We start from the raw sequence: 17,382 nt of genomic DNA on the forward strand, positions 1-17,382 counted from the left end.
AATGCACTTTCAGCAACATTCCCGACAAGATTATGCATCGTTTGCTGAAACACTATTTTCTGATGTCTATTTTCTTTGGTCTTTTTCAAAAAAATGTTTTAATATAACTAGTTATTCATTCCTTTAGTAATAACCCTGAAGAAGACACTTGGCACATCTGTGATGAAACAGGCAAGCTACAGTGTGAAGTCCTTAATCCTCAAGATTTTTAAACATGGGTCACACAGGGTAATGCCATGGTACATGAGAGTTGTTTCTACACACTGAATGAAGAATTTGAACCCAGGACACATTGAAATTGCAGACGGAAGTGATAATAGGTGCTAAAAGCATGCACTAGACAGAGCAACAAGACCTAAAAAAACAAGGCAATTGATGGTGGCAGCACAGAACTGAATTTGCCTCATGGGCAGTGTCTACTCCAAAGCAAAGGGGAAATAACACATTTTCAGCTTGAGTGTTTTGAAAGGGTTCATGAAGCAAACAATTTCCCCAAGATGTATAATTGGCCTGAGTCACTATTTGGAGCGTAAAACTCAAAAGAGTAACTGGGTTCAGCACAGAAGGTGGCCATCAAATGTGCACGGGCTGTCTGAGCAATTCAGCTGGTTCCTGTCCCCATAGTTCTGCAAATTCTTTCCTTTCAGGTAATTGACCAACTTTCTTTTGAGAGCTGCAGTTGAATCAGGCTCTACTTTAACCTAGATCTGTTTCCAGATGCTTCCTCTGCTCTTTCGAAGTTATTTTCATTCTGTGACCCCTGGTTCTTGACCTGCCTGCCAAAGGGAGTAATTCTCTTTCTACTCTGTATTCACTTTGTGCTTTTAGCAAGCACCATCGCTGTAAGGAAAACAATTTCTGAAGTCTATTCATATTCATGGATGCCACGGTTAAGTAGTGGTTAGTGCAATGTTATTACAGTGCCAAGCAACATGTGTTCAAATCTGGTGCTGTCTGTAAGGAGTTTGTATGTTCTCCACATGTCTCCGTGGATTTTGCCCTGATGCTCCAGTTTCCTCCCACATTTCAAAACGTATGGGTGTTGTAGGCTTATTGAGGTATTTGGGCAGCACAGACTCTGGCCTGGAAGGGCCTATTACCATACAATATGTCTAAAGTAAAATTTAAATTTGAATGAAAGTTCCTTACCAACAGAATAATTTCATTGATTTATGTCTGCACTCTTTCTAGCACAGAATCTGAATTATTTTCACCATTTTCTCAACCAACCCTGCCAGTTTCTTGAACAAAATTAGTTTGCCCTTAGTTCTCTCCATTTCTTTGCCCGTTTTAGCATAGATATTTCAGATGTTAGAATGTTTAGTAAATCATTCCCAATTGCTTGCCATTTCAACTCCCCTTCCCATTCCCACACCAACCTGTCTCTCCCTGAACAGGGTAAGGCCCAGCGTGAGCTTGAGCACCAGCCCATCATATTGCACTTAGGTAGTTCACAATCTATTGGTGTTAACATTGAATTTTTCAATTTTAAGTAACCCTTACCTCCTGTGTCCCAATCTCTCTCTCTCTCTTTCCTTTCTATCCATTTATCGTCATTATCCATTTTTCATACACTGTACCTTTTCTCCAGCTCCTTATTGCTCATTTTCATTCTCTTTCTCCTGGTTCCAACCAGCTCTAGCCACACCCTTATATGATTCCATCTGCCCTTCACCTCTCCCTAATGATTTCTATTGTCATTTTTATGACTTACCAGATTGCAGCCCTGATAGTGGTTGTGTCCTTGTGTATCACACTCCAGCAGTAAAACATGGAAGTCTGCCATGGTTGAAGTAAAAACAATGCTGGAGAAACTCAACAGATCAAACAATATACTTTATTAAATTTAAATTTAGACATACAACATGGTAACAGGCCTTTTGGCCCATGAGCCTGTGCTGCCCCAATTACATCCAATTGACCTGCTATCCCTGGTATGTTTTTGAAAAGTGAGAAAAAAAACCAGAGCCCCCAGGGAAAAGCCACGCAGACATGGAGAGAACATAGAAAATCCTTGCAGACAGCACAGAATTTGAACCCCAATCCTGATAAGATTTCAGATTTATTGTCAGAGTACATACATGTCAGGTCACTCATCTGAGTGCTACTGGTCTCGGGTCATCCCATACTACCTGTCGCTTGTTCGGGTGGTCAGCAACTAAATCAACTCCCCCACTAGGTTTGCCTGGTGCAAAGGGTGGCTAGACACCCTACAGATGAAAAATAACACCTGTCAAAGGACGGATAAACCCTCTTGTCGTCTCCACGGCCATTTAGCAAACACGTGCCATGAAGCATCCCTTGCATCAAAGCTTGGTCAGGCCATTCACTGCAACAGAACTTCCCCAGCCGTATTGGACCTCACCATGCTGCTGATTCCAGGAGGGAATGTCGAGAGAGTGGGTCTGGACCTGTGCAACCCCTACTCACCTAAATCCATTCACACACATGTTTCTTTCTGAGGAGTGGGGTATCCTCATATCAGACACCACAAACTGAAAGGAACATATGTGACATCATATACAACCCTGAGATTTTTTCTGCGGTTGAGGTAGAATTACCACTTACTGATAATGCAAAAAAAATCTGTACATAGTCTTGTTACGAGCCCAGAGGACCCCAAATCCCAGCAAGACAAATGGTTACTTAAACAAAAGTTGCTTTTAATTTTATTTTAACATAAAAACAGGATAAAACTTTAACTTATTACTATTAACTTAACCCCCTTCCAATTATAAGTGCATGTGTTTGTAATGTGTATATGATCAGGAAAGTTCTTTGCTTTAATAGTCCAGAATTCAATTCTCTCTTCTCCAAGTTCACCAATATGAGGCAATTCTTATACTGTGCAAAGAATTTAATATTCATGAATTTTCACCACATTCTGGTGCTTAATGGTAAATGGTTACCACTCAGGAAGGTTCTTGTTGATTTCAGAAAGATATTTGTTGCTCGTTCAACACACAAAAACTGATTTCCTCCGATCAGTCACTTCAGTGACTTGCCAAATGATAACCTTCTTCTAGGTCACCTTGTTTCCCTTATTTCAGGAAAAACACTCTAGCCAGCCATTTCCTCTTGTTAGGACTACAAAGGTTTTCAACAGGCTAAACTCAGAACTCACAACTAGTCTCAAAATGGGGTTTTCAACAAGCTTCCCAGCTTGGCATGTTGCAGCTTCAATTGTAGAACTGACTTCTCTCTCCCTCTAAAAGAAATCCTTTTTTTTCTTTCCTTCCTCTGTGCTTGTAAAAACCAACTTCTCCCAAGACTCCAAACCTAATCCTTGAAAGATCTTTATCAACAATTTGTTCCAAAGCAGTTCCATTGTCTCTGCAAAGTCACGGTTCTTGTTGGTTTTCAGAGAGAGAGTTTTTCTTATTTCAGGTCACCACAGAGTTCCTTTCTGTTTCTCCTATTCCAAGCAAAACATTGGACAGCCAGTCCTCTCCTTTGACCAGGCCTTCTTCCAAAGCTTGCCTCTCTCTAGAACCGATGTCTGTATGTCTCTCTCTCTCTCTCTCTCTCTCTCTCACTCTCTCTCCCTCCTCTCTGAGAGCAAAACCTGCTTTTTTTCTGCTCTTTTCCTGCAAAGATCACATGACCTTTCAGACAACAAGTTCTGTTTTCCAGACAAAGCTGCTACTGCCTGTTGTTACATTTGTTGCCTTTTGCAAATAACAGTCCATCATGAGTCTCTGAGCACTCTTGCAAAAGCTCCTGCAAAAAATTTGTGTTTTAAAGTGTTTTTGTGTAACCTGCTCTGACAAACCTTTCCCAATTTATCTCCCAAACATCTCTATATTACTCTGTCACACAGATTTTGCCTGTGATGTTCTGGGCTGTGTCTACTACCTTTTGGAGGGCTTTATGCTCAGGGGTATTGGTGTCCACATACCAGACCATGATGCAGCCAGCCGGTCAGCACACTTTCCACCACAGCTCTGTAGAAATTTGATGTCATATCAAACTTCTGCAAACTCCTGAGTAGGAAGAGGTACTGATGTGCTTTCTTCACAATGCCTTTAGAGTGTTGGGTCCAGGAAAGATCCTCTGAGATAGTGACTTCCAAGAACTTAAATTTGCTCACCCTCTCCACCTCTGATTCCCCCATTGATCACTGGATTGTACATCTCTGGCTTTGCCCTTCCTGAAGTCAACATTCAGCTCCTTAGTTTTGATGACATTGAGTTTTGAACTCCTTAGTTTTAGTGATATTGCAGGTGCTGTAACAGTGTTGCACTAACCACTACACTCACTGTGCCACCCTTTATAAAGTAATGATAAAGATACATAACCAACATTTTGGGCTTGAGCCCAATACTCATCAAGGTATGGACAAAATCACACTCCAACATCTGTCTTTGCCCTCCTCCTCCTGTTCCGTGTGTGAATGTCTCTCTCCCTCTCTTTCACTATTCTCTCTCTCGGTGACCCTACCCCCACCCAATGGCCCGTCTCCCTCATCTGTTCTTCTGCTGGCTCTCTTTCCTCTCCACCTTCAGCCTTGATGAAGGTTAATGACCCGAAACATCAACATTCCATTTTCCTTCACGGATGTTGCCTGAGCCTCAAGTTCCTCTAACAGCAGTTTTAAAAAAATTTTCTTGCAGCTGTTTTTGAATTGCGCCTCTTCTCAAACTTGCACTTACATTTTAATAGCAGTTCCACTAGCAATTCATTGAAGTCTATTCCTGTTGTCCTCACAGTTCACTATAAGGTTTAGTGCCATCTTCGTTTTGAAACTGTTATCTACATCCAGTCATTAATATATTTTAAGAAAAGCCATAGTTCAATTATTGACCTCTGAACTCCTTCCAATCTAGAAATGTAGCTTTAATCAGCTTTTACTTTGTTGTTCCTCAGTGAATTTTATATCCATTTTGTTACAGTCCTGTTTTCTAATACAGAGGTTCTCAACCTTTTTCTTTCCACTCGCATACCATTTTAAGTAATCCATATGCCATCGGTGCTCTGCGATTAGTAAGGGATTGCTTACGGTGGAATGTGAGTGGGAAGGGAAGGTTGAGAACCACTACTCTAGATCCAATTGTTACTGAAATATTTTGCTTGAGAAAAATTGTCATTGGCTCATTTTCTTTGGAGTTATGAAACCGTGCACATAACAAGTGAATTAGGTACGATTAAAAGAGTGGTTTCCAAACTTTTTCTTCCCACTCACATACCACCTTAAGCAATCCTTTACTAATCACAGAGGTATATGGCACAGAGAATACTTAAAGTGGTATGTGAGGGGAAAGAAAAATGTTAAGAACCACTAATAGTTCTCAATCTTGATAAGATTGTTGCACCTGAATGCTGGAAACCCATACATATCAAATCAACTAAATTTCCTTCAAAGACACTCTCTCTCATTTCAGACAACTCAATGTGTAATTTTAAAGACTACTAAAACAGGTCTCAAGTACGATTTATCTGGAATATTTTTGTACTGGGTTAGAAATATTAAATTAAATGCCTTGCCTTTAAAGTCATTTAGCCACAGACAAATGCACCATGCTGCACAGGTGTCAATATCAGTTTGTCCTGATCACTTTAGTGGATGATTTGTGTGCATTTGTGAGGCATCAATCATCATAATTTAGCACAGTAACTCTGAGTAATTATAGGGAATGTGCACCTGCTGAATCTAATTGGTGCTAATTAGAACAGAACATGACAGCACAGAACATACCCTTTAACCCACAATATTGTGCCGATCTATAAAAATAGGACAATCCAACCCTTCCCCACTGCACACCTATAACTTTCTATTTTTCTTGCATCCATGTCTCTGTTGTACGAGCCTTTGTCACTGCTCCCAGCAAAGCATTTCAGGCAGAAAAAAAAAACTTGCCTCTGGCATCATCTCCCCAAAACTCTCCTCCACTTAACCTAAACAGATGTCCTCTGGTATTTTCTGTTGTCACCCCCAGGAAGAAGGTGTTGGATGTCCAACCTGTCTAATCTGCTTATAATCGTGTACTTTTAAAAATTACCTCTTATACTTTCTTTCCAAAGAGAAAAGCCTTAGATTTGTCAATCTTGCTTTCTAATATACCTCCAATCCAGGCAACATCCTGATAGATTTTCCCACACCATCTTTAAAGCATTTACATCCTTCCTATAATGAGGGGACTTCATGCCTTCACCTGCAGGAGGGAAGTAACTACCGTATTCAGCAATTGTGCATTGGTCAGTTTACAGCAGGCATACCACCAAGGACACAGAATTTCACCTACATCAATCTCAGAATCAGAATTTATTGTCACGAACTTCAGTGTTTTGTGGCAGCACCAAAGCGCTGGCATTCATATTACAACCATCTTACAATATTACTGTTTAAAAAAAAGTAAATATAATAGGGCACGAAAAGTAAGGCAGTGTCTATCATTCATTGATTAATCAGGAATCTGATAGTAGTGGGGAAGAAGCTGTCCTTGTGTCACTGAGTGCTTGTCTTTAGGCTCCTGTACTTTTTTCCCGATGGTAGCAGAATGAAGAGGCCATGGCCTGGTTAGTGGGGTTTTTTGAGGATAGAGGCTGCTTTTTTAAGATATCTTCTCATGTAGATGTCCTCTATGGACCGAAGTCTGGTGCCTGTGATGTCGCAGGCTGAGTTAACAACCCTCTGGGGTTTATTCTTGTCCCGAGAGTTGGTGCCTCCATCCCAGGCAATGATACAGCCAGCCAGGTGCACCTGAAGAAGTTTGAAAGTCTTCAGTGACATACCAAATCTCCTCAGACACCTCACAAAGTATAGCCAGTGGCAAGCCTTCTTTGTGATTGCATCAACGTGGAGGCTCCAGGTTATATCCTCAGAGGTGTTGACACCCAGGAGTTTGAAGTTCCTGACCCTGTCCACTATGAGCCCTTGATGAGGACTGGGTCGTGATCCCCTGACTTCATCCTGAAGTCCACAATCATCTTCTTGGTTTTGCTGATGTTGATCACAAGGTGTTTTGTTGTTACCACATTCAATGAGCTGATCTATCTCCCTCCTATATGCTTCCTGTGATTCTGCCGACAACCGTGGTGTCATCAGCAAACTTGTAGATGGCATTGGAATTGTGCCTGGTCACACAGTCATGGATGTATAATGAGTAGAGCAGTGGGCTAAGCATGCATCTTTGAGGTCTGCCTGTGTTGATAATCAGTGAGGAGGAGTTGTTTTTTCCAATTTGTACTCAAATCTTAGTAGAAGAAGTGGACAACCAGAGAAAGGCCCTGTATTGTGGATGACTCACAAAGTCTCCAAACCCCAAAGTGAAAAAGTGGATGAAAAGAGGTTGAAGATCAATGTTTATAGTGATATCCCAAAGGGCTAATCTCTTTGCCAGAGCTAGTGACCCACAGGGGAGAGAAGGCAGCCAGAAATTCATCTGCTAACCACTTCACCACTAGATTTGTACACTTATCACCTCTCCAGACTGCTATTCAACCAATAGTCTTGGCTGAAGCTCCAGCACAAGACCAGTGGCATTCTCTCCGATTCTGTTGTATTTTCCTAAATGGAGTAGGAGCGTGCATCTTCCAATGTTTATTTCACACTCAAACTGAATTCTGACCATCTAATCCCTATCATAATGCAGTATGTGGACACTTGCATGCACAAGTTGGTTGCTTTGTTTCTGACCGTTGTCAAGACTTTTAGATCATTCTGAAGAAATTTGAAAGGTATTGTAAGTTGTAATTTTCTTTATTCCAAAGCAAGCTGGCTTATTTGTATTCAACTAAAATAGTGAGATCTCATGATTGCTTTTGTGGCAAAAAGAATCACACTAAGTCAAACAGAAAGTGCATTTATTCTGATTTATATTACCCTTGCAAGTGAGACAAGATAGTTCACAATTTCCCTGAGTGTAAAAAGCAAGAAGTCTTTTGAAGATTGATCAGTCTTTAGAGGCTGATCAGTACAGATACAGTCAGATAATTGTGACCCCATAATAGGGCATCATTGAGATCACTGGCCCTATGTTGTGTAAGCCTACTTCTACTAAAGCCTATACAATAAAAAAGGAATGTGTTCTCCTGCCATGACTTAGCACTATACCAAGAACAAACTAATAGTTTATTATTGGGACTATTCTGCCTGGCTGGCATCATTGAGTGATATGGTAGCAGCAAAGTATCAATACACTTCAATTAATGTCATTTTAATTACAATTAATAATATCAATTTTGAAATCAAAACTCATCTACCACATCAATGAGGCCCTCAATAGATAAGACTGCAAGCACAATACTGAAACTGAACAGACAAATGGAGAAGGATTCAAACAAAACATTCAGAGGTATTATATTATGTAATGCATCAAAAATAGTTGTGAATGTACAGATTTTCCAATTTTTGTATGAATGAGGATGAACAACATGGAAGTGTTAATTTCTACATGAATTAAGACATTGAAAGCATGCACTTCACTTCCTTTGAGCTACTTAGTATTGGGGAGTCATTAGATAAACAAATGGAGTAGCAAATAAAAATCGGTTAGAGAACAATGCAAACTCTCCTAAACCATATGGGAAGACTATACAAACTGTTGAATGTCACAGAAGGCAATTTTAAAAATGTGTATTGGGAAATATTCCCATGATAATAGGTCATTAGGACTCGATAACAATTTATTTCGGACAGTTCCCTCCCATCATCCTGGCACATGTAACCGAGAGCACCCAGATCCCCTTGTGAGCGATGATGCAGGATTTCAAATGATCATCTGACTGTATATCTGCAAACTGACCAAACAGCATTTCTCCAGACTGTGTACAAATGTACACATAATATACAGCATGTAATAACCTCATACATGCATAAGAATATAATATAAAATACATATGTGTAAATATTTTGGAACAATTTATTAATTTCATTTATAAAGAAACCAAAGGTTACAGGATGCTATTCATCAGTCTCATAGCCTGTAATCTTTCCTAATTGTAGTAGGTTAAAGATTCAGTGTGATGAATGGCAATGATCCACAATAATTCTTTGAACTCTATTTACGCAACACTCCCAGTGAACGTCGTCTCTAGAGGACGGTATTTTAATGATTCTCTGCATTGATTTCAGAACTGTTGTCGAAGCTGTTTGTTAAAGTTGATGATTAACTTGTTTCCAAGTGTTTCCATTTTGTACATAGGATGTCTATTCAATCTTATTGTTATTGCATGCAGTATATGCACCATACAGAACTTTACAAGCAAACAGACAAAGAGTATGATATTTTTCAATTCACTGTTTATTTCAGCAACCTTTTTCAGATTATGGAAAACTTCAGTATTCTTGCTTCCACTTCAGAATTGCTGAACTTCAAATACGTTGTCATGTCTTGACTTTGAATGTTTTGTTACAGAATTTGTTAATTGTGACATACACCTCACAACTGCGGAAAATTGTGAAGGTGATGACTGAAGTGTATACATCAATTCGGATTTGCATAACATTCAAATACCAATTAAAAGTGGCAGCAACCTTGTAATATTAGATCCTTTTTGCAGAGATTTGTAAAATTACAGCTGCTGAAATATTAGTAATTTTTGGTGTGGAAAAGCATTGATAAAATGATTTACCTCATGTTTTTTCCTACTTCGGCAGGATTGTTGTCTGTGCAATTTGAGGGGTGGTGCTCTTAAACAGACGACTGATAACAGGTATGTTACGGCTGCAGAGTTGTAAGAATATTTTGATTGAACTGCAAAATAATCTTAAATCCAAAAGACTCCAAGCCAATGAATTGGAGATGACAATCACCAAAGAAGCAGCACACACAGCAAAATCGTATTCTCAGACAGTGTATTTAGTCAAAAATGGAGTAAGCTTAAGAGTGGAAGAAAGAAAATACACCATTTTCCCAATGAAACTGGAGTAATTTCTTAAAGAAGTGCAGTGAATGGAGCATGGCTATCTGTAAATTATGTGCGTAAAGTTGATTAAAATCGCATTGCTTGATTGGCAAGGGAATTACCTAATCTTCTCTGTTCTAGTTGACTAAAGTTATAACTAAATATAGCTAATAGTGCAACGAATAGAAGGGAATCTGGGGAATTTGAATGAACAAAACAATCAACAAAACAACTTCTTAATCGAAATTTTGGAATTGGGAAAAATATGGAGAAAGTGAGTGAATTCAATGCCAAATTAAGGATAAATAAAGGAAAAAGGAATAAAAGTGAAAGGAGAAAATAGAGACGGAAAAGGTAAAATATTAGTTTAAAATTTAACTGCATATTTATTTTGTGATGAAAACATCAAAACCTGTAAAAAAACAAATTTAACATGATTTTTAATTTTTATTGACTGATTTATTGGGAGACATTCACACTCTGTTTTATTAAGATTTCATGCACTTGCAATAATAGAAGGTAACTTTCTTAAAATATTAAAGAGTAGTTAACAGAGAAATAACAGTAAGTTATGAAAACAAAACAATGAATTGGAGTGACTAAAGGGAAATTGCACCTTTTTGCATCTTGCATGTTAGTATGGACAAAGGCATCGGATATTCACATTTAGCCGTTTAGTCCTCTCTGAATATTCTGATCCCTTTATCCACAAATAATAGCTAATACCATTAACATGACTGATTCTGACAGCAGGTTCTGAACCTTATCATGCAGAAGACAAATATAAATCGAACTCATTAGATGAAACTTGTCCAAATTATGTATTTAAGCCCGTGTTGTGGACATTGAACTCATCCTATTCTGATTTGGCAGAAAAATGGCAATGAATCCAAATCAGAATTATTGTGATGAGTATGTCATGAAATTCATTGTTTTGCAGCGGTATCATAGGGCAAATATTATTATATAAACCAGCACACAATAATAAATAAAAAGGTAGTGCAAGAAAAAGAACAAGACAAAGTAAGGCAGTGTCTGTGGTTCATTGTTCATTCAGAAATCTTGATGGCAGAGGGGAAGAAGCTAAGTGCTCATTTTCAGGCTCCTGTACCTTTTTCCCAACGGTAGCAGAGTGAAGTGAGTATGGCCTGGGTGATGAGGGTACTTGAGGATAGAGGCTGTTTCTTGTGGATGTCCTCAATGGAATGAAGACTGGTGCCCGTGATGTTGCAGGCTGAGTTAACAACCCTGTGAGTTTTTTCTTGTCCTGAGCTTTGGCACCTCCGTACCAGATATGATGCAACCAGCCAGAATGCTCTCCACAGTATACCTGTAGAAGTTTTTGAGAGTCTTCAGTGACATACTGAATCTCCTCAAACTCCTCACAAAGTATAGCCACTGGCGAGGCTTCTCGATGATTGCGTCGACAGGGATTCTCTAGGACAGGTTCTTGGAGATGTGAACACCCAGGAATTTGAAGCTCTTGACCCTGTCCGCTGCTGACCCTTCAATGAGGACTGGTTTGTCTTCTGATTTCCTCAATCATCTTCTTGGTTTTGCTATCGTTGAGTGCAAGGTTGTCATTGTGACACCACTCAGCTAGCTGATCATCTCCCTCCTGTATGCTTACTCATTGTAGTCTTTGATTCTGCCTATATCTGTGGTATCATCATCAAATATTGTAGATGGCATTTGAATTGTGCCTGGCCACACAGTCATGAGTGTATAGTGAGTAGAGCAGTGGGCTAAGTATTGTAAGGTAAAACATCATGAGATGGGAATGTGTAGGGAGTTACCCGGTACAGGGCAGTAACAAGAAGGGGAGGTGTCCTTGTACTCCTGTTAGGTAAAACATCATGAGATGGGAATGTACAGGGCTGTAACAAAATGTGAATGCATCCTTGTACTTACAAGATAAGAGAGACATTGATGGATTGAGAGGCAGGAAGCTAGCAGGGAAAGGATAGCAACAGTTTTAGTCATTGGACAAGTAATGATATGATGATGTTCTAAGCACATATCCAAGGGTATAAAAAATCACCATTTTGCTGATAACGGCAGAATGCATTCTCCGACTAACATGTTTAGTCGCAAGTGTTACAATCCGGTAATAAAGAACAAAGAACCCTGATTTCGACTCAGCCTGGTGTTTGTCTCACTCATTCATGAACAAAACAGACCTAACAATACGCATCCTTGTGGTGCGCCTGTGTTGATGTCACTGAGGAGGAGACATTGTTTTCAATTTGTAGTTACTGCTGTGGTCTTCTGATGAGTAAGTCAAGCATTCATTATGGGGGTGGCGGGGGGGGGGGGTTGCAGAGGTCCAGAGTTTGGAGCTCGTTGACCAGCATTGAGGGAATAATGATGTTGAAGGCTGAGGTGTAGTCGATGAAAAGTTGCTGTCAATATGAGTTGCTGTTTTCCATGTATTCCAGAGCTGAGTGGAGAGCTAGTGAAATTGTGCCTATGGTGGAGAGACTGTAGCAGTAGGCAAATTGTCTTTTACTTAAGTGCGTGTTAATTCTGGCCATGACCAACCTCTAAAAGCATTTCAGCAGTGAAACACGAAAGTCTGCAGACGCTGTGATTATAGTAAAAGCACAAAAATGCTGGAGGAAATTGATAGATCTTTCAGCGTCCATTGGAGGCAGAGATATATTAAAGTTTATGCTATCTCAAATTCAAATTCACTTGATCCATCTCGAGCTTTGCTTTCTCCTTTCTCGATCTTTGTCTCCTTCTCGAGAGACATACTCTCAACAGATATCTTCTTCAAACCCAACTTCCACAGCTACTTCAAATGCACTGCAACCTTTCCTCTGTACGGATTTAATTCCTTTCATTTCCTCAGTTCATCGCATCATGCTAGATTATCAGAAATATTCTTCTTCAAACAACATGGCTTCCCCTCTGCCATCATCAACTCAGCCCTCACCCACATACCCTCCATTACCTGCGCATCTGCCCTAACCCCCTCCACTCCCCAAGTGGAATCCTTTGGCCTCACCTATTAGTTTCATATTTATTGTCAGGGTACAAACGTGACATCTCGTACAACTCTGGGATTCTTTTTCTTGCAAGTGAGGCAGAATTATCATTTATTGGGAGTGCAAAAAAAAACTACACAATGCACATATGTAAACAACTGAGAGAGGAAAAAAAACACACAATAAAGTACAAAAGTAAGAGACCTTAAATGAGACCTTGATTAACTTTATTATTGAGGAATGTGATGGTGGAGAGGTAGCAGCTGTTCCTGAACCTGGTGGTGCAAGTGCTGAGTGATGTAGATCTTTAATGATTGCTGTTGCTCTCCAATGGCAGCATTCCCTGTAAATGGTCTCGAGAGGGAGAGTTTTGCCTGTGATGTCCTGGGTTGTGTTCACTACCTTTTGGAGGGCTTTACACTCTGAGGTATTGGTGTCCCCATACCAGACCACAATGCAGCTGGTCAGCACACTTTCCACCATAGACCTATAGAAATTTGCCAGGGATTCCAATATCAGACCAAACTTCCACAAACTCCTGAGGAAGTAGAGGTACTGATGTGCTTTCTTCACAATGCCATTAGTATGTTGGGTACAGGAAAGATTCTCTGAGATAGTGACACCCAAGAACTTAAATTTGCTCACCCTCTCTAACTTTGATCCCCCAATCATCACTGGATCCCACACATCTGGTTTTCCCTTCCTAAAGTCAACCATCAGGTTCTTGGTTTTGGTGACATTGAGCACGAGGTTGATGTCGGTGCACCATTTGCCCAAATTTTCAATCTGCCTCCTGTATGCTGACTTATCACCCCTTTTTGTAAAACCCATTACCTGATATGTCAATGAATTTGTAGATGGTGGTGGTGTCTTACCGAGCCACACAGTCAAGTCGTAAGTTTAAAATGAGAAGAGCAGGAGCCTTCGAACAGACCTGTGATGCTCTGGTACTGATAGAGATGGTGGAGGAGATGTTCTTACTAATCCTCACTTACTGTGGTCTGTTGGTCCATGATCCAATTACACAGTGGGGTGTTGAGTCCCAAGTCTTGGAGTTTGTTGATCAGTTTTGAGGGGATGATGATATCCAATTTATTATCCTTTGCTATTTCTGCCACCTACCATGTGATTCCACCACCAGGCACATCTTCCCTGCTCCTTCCCTCTTCGGTTTCTGCAAGGATTGCTCCTTACATAACTCCCTCGTCAACTCCTTCCTTCCCACTGATTTCCCCTTTTGCACCTACCTCTCTGACTGCAGGAGATGTCTACTTCTGCCCACATGTCCTTCCATTCAGGGCCTCAAACAGACCTTCCAAATGAAGCAACATTTCATTTGTAAATCTGCAGGGCTCAACTACTGCATCCATTGCACCCATTGTGGTCACCTAGACATTGGAGAGACTGGATACTGAATGGGAGATTGCTTCATTAAACACCTTGGTTCTGTCCACTGCAATAGCGGGGATCTCCTAGTGGTCACCTGTATTGTGAAGGGTTGTGGCTATCACGTCACAGCACTGCCCACTATCTGGTCAGAAGTCACACCACCTGCCGATCTCATTAGTGCACACTTGCCATTGGCTAATTTAAATTCCTCTGTACTTGGCCTCAGCCCATTGGCCTTTGTAATTGACTTAATCTTACTGGCACCAAGCCACTGGACCCTGTAAATTACTTGGGATGGACCCCCCCACACACACACCAGCCCTCCAGCATGGAAAGAGAGCCATGTGTGCTTGGTTCTTTGCCATCTTTGAGAGGCCACCCTGCTTCACTCCAGGCTGAGAACCATGGAACAGCGCTGAGAAATCATTGGTTAAGTGTACACTGGTATAGGGTTGGGAATGTTTAATTTAAATCCCGAGTACCTTTGAACTGTAGCTGCACTGTCAAGGGGTGGCTGGTATCATATTAGTTTTTTCTTGATTGTATGTACCCAGTTCATTTTGTGTGTGTATTGGTGTGATGTTTCCACACTCAGTATAAATTGTGCACGCATTTTATTCCCAGTGCGACTTTCCCACGCTCATCTATAAATTGTGCATATGTGTTTTATTCCTGTGACCACTTTCCCATGCTCACTATAAACTGTACGTGATTGTGTGTTATTCCCAATTTCCTTTTCCCATGCTCATCCTTCGTAAATAAAATCATTTACAACAAGACTATGTTCAGAGTCCTTGCTTTTGAGACCCATCAAATCTGTTTTTTCACTCATAACATCACCCATTTCAATTTCCCCATCCTGTTTCCTTGCCAACATGTCTGTCCATAGACTCAAGCATTTCCAGACTGAGACCACCAACAAAATGGAGGAACAACATCTCATATTCTGTTTGGGCACCCTCCAACCGGATGGCATTAACATCAAATTCTCCTTTTTCCCCTTCCCCCATCCCCATCTTTCCCTGTCTCCTTTCCAGTACCTCCTTCTCTCTATCTCTCTTCCCTTTTCACTCTATGACTTTATCTCCTTTACCCTAGCTCTGCATTCACAACTCCCCCTATCAATTCTCACCTATCCTTTCTCCTGGCCTCTTCTCCACATCCAATTATCACTTTTGTTTGTTGGTCTCTACTGCCATTTCTTTTATCAGGCACCTGTTTTTTCCCATATCTTTATCTCCTATGGATACATGGATGCCAATATGCAAATTTGGCACAAGTTTCAATTATGCTTTAGTATACATTTGTAGCATCATGGTATCTCATTTAATATGTGCTCAAGTGATGCTTCGCTTTCCATGCTTCATATCAAGATGGTAAGAGTTGTTGATTTGGTTACTGACCTAAAACCTGTGGTGGAAAGAGTGTTGACCAGCTACATCATGGTCTGGTATGGGGACACCAACACCCCTGAGCGTAAAGCCCTCCAAAAAGTACTGGATGTAGCCCAAGACATCCTAGGCAAAACCCTTCCCACTATCGAGAACATCTACAGGGAATGCTGCCATCAGAGAGCAACAGCAATCATCAAGGATTCACATCACCCAGCACCTACTCTATTCTTGCTGTTGCCATCAGAAAAGTGGTATAGATGCCACAAGACTCACACCATCAGGTTCAAGAACAGCTGCTACCCCTCCACCATCAGACTCCTCAACAACAAACTCAATCAGGGATTCATTTAAGGAATCTTGTGCACTTTATTGATTTTTAAAAAATTCTCTCTATTGCACAGTTTATTTACATTCATTATCTGTTTACAGTTCTTTATTTTGTTTACATGTATACACTGTGTCCAGTTTTTTTTTGCATTACCAGTAGGTGGTAATTCTGCCTCACCCGCAGAAAAAGAATCTCAGGACTGTATGATGTCATGTATGCACTCTGACAATAAATCTGAGATCTGCAGCAGAAAGCAGAACAATTGCCAATCAACTAAAGTGTAAACAGGGCCCCTGAGAAAGAGAACTCCAAAGCATCACAGATTTTAACTTAAATTAGAGACTTACCCTTGACCCCATTTTACAGGAGAACAATTGAGAGTGTCCTGTCTGACTTCATCTTTGTGCAGTACGACAGCTGCAAAGCATCAGACTGAAAGTCAACATAGGGGATCATTACAATGGCTAAGAAGATCACTGGGGTCTCACTTTCCTCTTTTGACAACATTCATCAAGAGCATTGCTGACATAGGACTCAAAAATAAACCAGTAAATTTTTTATTCTTATTTATTTTGATGCATATTTTTATGTACTGTGTGAGAAATTTATTGTGTATGTATTTGGGTGTCCAGAGAAGCACTGTTTCATTTGGTTGTATTTGTACAGTCCGATGATAACCTTGAACTTATGATGTTACAGAACCTTCTAGCCCATGAGCCCACACTAATCAATTACACCATGGTTACCAACCATGGAACATGGAAAGAGACTACAGAATCATTTTTTTCAATAATTTCTCTTATAATTTTCATATATGTAGTAGATAAAATCCATATGCATCCATCATTTTGATACAAATTAATTCTGACTACAAAAGAAAAATTTACACCCCTCCCTAACTTCAGCCCCAAAAATAAAATCAGTCATTATTTATACTTGTTGCTATTATATAACATATTTAAAGAAAAAAAAGAAAGGAAAAAGATAAGACTACTGGATTGTACTAATGTGAGCCAGGGAACACCGAGGACTTAACTATCAAGTATTTATCTGTTCCATCCGGTGAATTTGTAGGGATTAGTGATTAGAAAAGAACAAAATTAACCCATAATACCTATCTTATATCTTATATAGATATCTTATATCTATATATATGGGCTCCATAATTTGTAAGTATGTGTTATATTTATTTCTCAAATTATATGTAATTTTTTTCCATTGGGATAGACTTTTGTATTTTCGCATGGAGTATGTTTATACCTAAGTTAAGAACCCAACTTCCAGGTGTCTGCAATACATTTTTGTGTCACTGCCAATACTATTACCACAAACTTTCACTGAGTTGGTGAAAGGACCAGTTTAGGTTTGGTTCCCTCAACATTCCCTAACAAAAATAAATCAGGATTTTGTGGATATCGGATTTGAGCAACTTGTT

General features: G+C 40.0%; 1 protein-coding gene across 19 annotated transcripts in view; it reads left to right on the forward strand.

The window, feature by feature from the left end:
* Window positions 1–17,382, forward strand: part of LOC138755231 (lysine-specific demethylase 4C-like) — a 417,729-nt gene that overhangs the window by 250,200 nt on the left and 150,147 nt on the right. For 13 of the 19 annotated variants that reach the window (XM_069920849.1, XM_069920842.1, XM_069920853.1 and 10 more), the window contains one exon: window positions 9,599–9,654. The exons of 3 other annotated variants lie outside the window; for them this stretch is intronic. In XM_069920849.1, coding sequence (XP_069776950.1) covers window positions 9,599–9,654 — 56 coding nt within the window. 3 more of the 19 variants (XM_069920915.1, XR_011352148.1, XM_069920978.1) reach the window with 3 other exon arrangements.

This window comes from Narcine bancroftii, chromosome 1 (assembly GCF_036971445.1).
Source record: "Narcine bancroftii isolate sNarBan1 chromosome 1, sNarBan1.hap1, whole genome shotgun sequence".
Taxonomy (NCBI): Eukaryota; Metazoa; Chordata; class Chondrichthyes; order Torpediniformes; family Narcinidae; genus Narcine; species Narcine bancroftii.